The sequence below is a fragment of the Ricinus communis genome, chromosome 5 (genome assembly GCF_019578655.1).
Source record: "Ricinus communis isolate WT05 ecotype wild-type chromosome 5, ASM1957865v1, whole genome shotgun sequence".
In the NCBI taxonomy this organism is placed as follows: domain Eukaryota; kingdom Viridiplantae; phylum Streptophyta; class Magnoliopsida; order Malpighiales; family Euphorbiaceae; genus Ricinus; species Ricinus communis.
The window spans coordinates 8,334,823-8,338,614 of record NC_063260.1 but is presented as its reverse complement, the minus strand read 5'-3'; the positions used below and the strand labels follow the sequence as shown (position 1 = coordinate 8,338,614).

Sequence of the window (3,792 nt, the reverse complement as noted above, 5' to 3'; positions counted from 1 at the left end):
TAATAAGCTATGCCAGATTTGCACCTGCATGATATGAGATGTCCCTATAGGGTAATAAGCTTAAATAATCAAATATTGGACTTTGGATTAAGGGTGCACAAGGTTCTGGACGGATTGAAATATAAATGTATAATCTCAATTTGGTGCCATTCCTAATTTTGTGTTTTCGAAATTAAAACTTATTAAATTCTGTGTTTTATTTCCTATTTATAGTTATCCTTCTGTTAGATAAGAATTTTTATTTCTATAGAATTAAGTAAGATTATTTTAGCTTAATGATATCATAAAATGAAAAGAATCTACTAGCAAGTGAAAATTGTGTTTTTTCTTCTATTGCAAACGGTATCAAATGGTTATCGTACTCTTAAGATCAATTAGATTAGATTTTTATGCTTTCTAGCACCTTCTAAGTCTATCAAATTAAAGAAAGAATTAAGAAAATACTCACAAAGCGGAGTTCTTGTAAAATGCATGAAGAATCAGGTAATTGTCATTTGCCCGAGTGGACTCTTGTAGCCAATTCATCTAAAGTTTTTCTCCTACAAATAATAATGTTAACAAAAAAAATTTTCTTATCTGATATATATTTACTAATTTTAAATAATAAAATATATGTCAATTATTCAATATTAAAGCGTGAGACATTTATATATACATATTATTTTTTTATTAGTTATGATATAAATACTAAATCTTACAAAAACTGAATTTATCTCGTTAACAGAAAGAATTTATCAACTCATTGAGAGATAACAAATGTTACTGCTAAAATAAGAAAACGAATACTTAAATTTAATATAATATTACTTTTATATTTATTAAGGTATATAAGTGAGTTTTAGCTGCCACATGTGCTGGGCATGCACTAATTTATTTATTCTTCAGAAAAAGGGTAGAGATGGAAATTTAATTTGACACCGTAATTGGAGCCAGAAATCACTTAGCCCCACTTGAATTCTTGGCATTTTCTTAATGCAACAGATATGAGCTTTAACCAAAAAAAACTTCAATAAAAGAAAAACACACGGTTTGAGTTGTTGAACTTACAATATCACTTATAAAGCTTGCGAAGAAAAGAAAATGGCAGATTTAAGTGTCTCTCCAACATTTACAATCCTAAAAGAAAGACCGCTGAACAGTTGCATGGTCCCAATGGCCTACAGCTTGTCAGGTTGTCAGTCAGGTTTGATGTTGACTGACTTCTATTTATTCCCTTCAATCTCTTCCCTCCCTCTTCATTTCCCACAAAGCAATTCCTTTCAAGGTTCAATTTTTTCTTTTCTAACTAATTTTTTTTCCTTTATTAACATTTCCTTTTTCTCTTCTTCTTCTTCTTCTTCTTCTTGTTTTCTTCACCACTTTTTGGATATGTGTAATAAAGAAATATAGTTGGCAGTTACATTTTTTTTAGGTATATGAATGAGTGATTTTACTATTAGTACTATTTACTACTACATATAATACAAAATGCTGAAGAGACTGGATTATGTTTGTTTGTGCAGGGGGGAAAAATGGCTCTTTTGGGGTTTCTTCTAGTTGGGTTTCTCTCTATCGTCTCATCTGTTCATGGGTATTATGGAGGCTGGATTAACGCTCATGCAACTTTCTATGGTGGCGGTGATGCTTCTGGCACAATGGGTATCTAACATTACTCCTGAATTTAGTTTTTTTGCTAATTTTTCTTTTCTTTTTTGCTTATAAATTTGGTTATATATATGCTCTAGGTGGAGCTTGTGGCTACGGGAACCTGTACAGTCAGGGCTATGGAATTAACACAGCAGCATTAAGTACTGCACTGTTTGACAATGGCTTGAGCTGTGGAGCTTGCTTTGAGCTAAGGTGTGTGAATGATCCACAGTGGTGCTTGCCCGGCACCATCACAGTCACCGCTACCAACTTCTGCCCACCAGGAGGCTGGTGTGACCCTCCTAACCATCACTTTGATCTCTCTCAACCTATCTTTGAACACATTGCCCAATACAGAGCTGGTATCGTCCCAGTGGCTTACAGAAGGTACGTTGTAATCTACAATCATAGCAGAAGATATTTGAATAAAAATTAAGCAGACAGTAAAATCATATCTTAACTCAATAAGGACTGTTAACCTGCACATCTCAGCTTGGACAAACTTAACCTGACAGTAAACATAGATGCAAATTCAAGTTTAATATTAAATCTCTATATTATTGTTGAGTATTTACTGCTAATTGTGGTTTGTACTGAATGTGATTTACAGGGTAAGGTGCAAGAGAAGTGGAGGAATTAGGTTCGCCATTAATGGCCATTCCTACTTCAATTTAGTTCTAATAACAAATGTAGGTGGAGCCGGTGATGTGCATGCAGTATCCATAAAGGGTTCGAGAACAAGATGGCAAGCAATGTCGAGAAACTGGGGTCAGAACTGGCAAAGTAACTCTTACCTTAATGGACAGAGTCTCTCTTTTCTAGTTACTGCTAGTGATGGCCGCAGCGTGCTATCTTACAATGTTGCCCCTGCTGGTTGGTCCTTTGGCCAGACATACACTGGAAGGCAATTTCGCTATTAGAAAAATTGAGGCCTATATATATATATCATGGCCACTTGAGATGGTACGATGGCAAGACTATGGATTAAATAACTACTGATTATGATTAAATCAATGTTTGGTAAATAGGGTATAGTTAGAAGAATTTTACATGCTCTGCACTTAAAAAATTTTACTGGGTCAATCTTTGTTAATTTTGCAGTTAATAATGCTTATGTTGGCATTGGATTGAAGCCTCAAGGCTTAAATATTTATTAACTGCTACAGAAGGAAAAGACGAGAGAGAGAGAGAGAGAGAGAGAGAGAGAGAGAGAGAGAGAGCTTGTAAAATCAGTTTGATTGTTGCTATTTACATCAAATTATATAAACACGAATGGTTTTGTGAGAACAAGGCATTTTTTGCTTGCTTTGATTAAATTTTACTATATTATCAAGGTTTAATGTGTTAGTTCAATTTCTGCCTTCCTTCTTTTGTTGTTTTGTTTATGAGTACAAAAAAAATGCATGCTCCTTTTAGTCTCCTTGTCAAATTTAATGCAAGTAAGATCTCCATGTTCTCTTTCTTCTTTCCTTCTTTTATTTTTTTATTTTTTTAAAGGTTTTATGTTCTACAAAATCTGAAATAGTTATCACCTCACTCTCATTATAAAATCTAATTAATTTCTAGCAATTCTGATAGACGATATGGACAAAAAGATTTAATTTCGAAATTCGTTCAATTCTCACAAATACTTATCTTTCACTTTGTAATTGAAGATTATAAATATTAATTCAATCAATATCTTATTACCAAGAATTAGATGAACAACATTCCAATTTGGTTTAGGGCGAGAGTAATTTATAGTTGCAGTACATGTACATCTTGAACAAATATTATGGTGAAGTCATTATCAAAGAAGTTGTTCATTAAGTAAGGAAAACACAAGAACGTGATTTTGTTTTGCCCTAATTAATAGTTTGATAATGACTGAAGCTCGGATAAGAGAAGTTTTAGATGTGCGTTAAAATTAAAAGCATTATGGGTTTTCCCGCAGCTGAATATTTTGATGCAACTTGGAAAGCTTTAATCACCGACAAGAAAGTAACATAAATAGCAGAAAAGGACATAACATTATACATATGTTCTGATCTGCAATCTTAACATTTTTATGCAAGTTATCATTACGTAATTGTCTGCATAAAGATTGCAGGAACAGTAGATGCTTTTAAAATCAATGTCCTTCCATATACTTCCAACACCTACATTTCTCAAACCACTAATGATTGC

The 3,792-nt window shown here is 33.1% G+C and overlaps 1 protein-coding gene across 2 annotated transcripts; it reads left to right on the top strand.

Annotated features, from left to right (window-relative positions):
• Positions 1–1,117: 1,117 nt before the first annotated feature.
• LOC8261626 (expansin-A15) lies at positions 1,118–2,913 on the top strand. Of its 2 annotated transcripts, none has more exons than XM_002533079.4 (4): positions 1,118–1,264; positions 1,503–1,638; positions 1,725–2,013; positions 2,237–2,913. In XM_002533079.4, exons 2-4 carry the CDS (start codon positions 1,512–1,514, stop codon positions 2,544–2,546), a joined length of 726 nt encoding a protein of 241 aa, XP_002533125.1. In that variant the 5' UTR covers positions 1,118–1,264; positions 1,503–1,511; the 3' UTR covers positions 2,547–2,913. The 2 variants fall into 2 exon arrangements, with proteins under 2 accessions (XP_002533125.1, XP_015583264.1); XM_015727778.3 differs by lacking the exon at positions 1,118–1,264 and adding an exon at positions 1,271–1,411.
• The last annotated feature ends 879 nt before the right edge of the window (positions 2,914–3,792 follow it).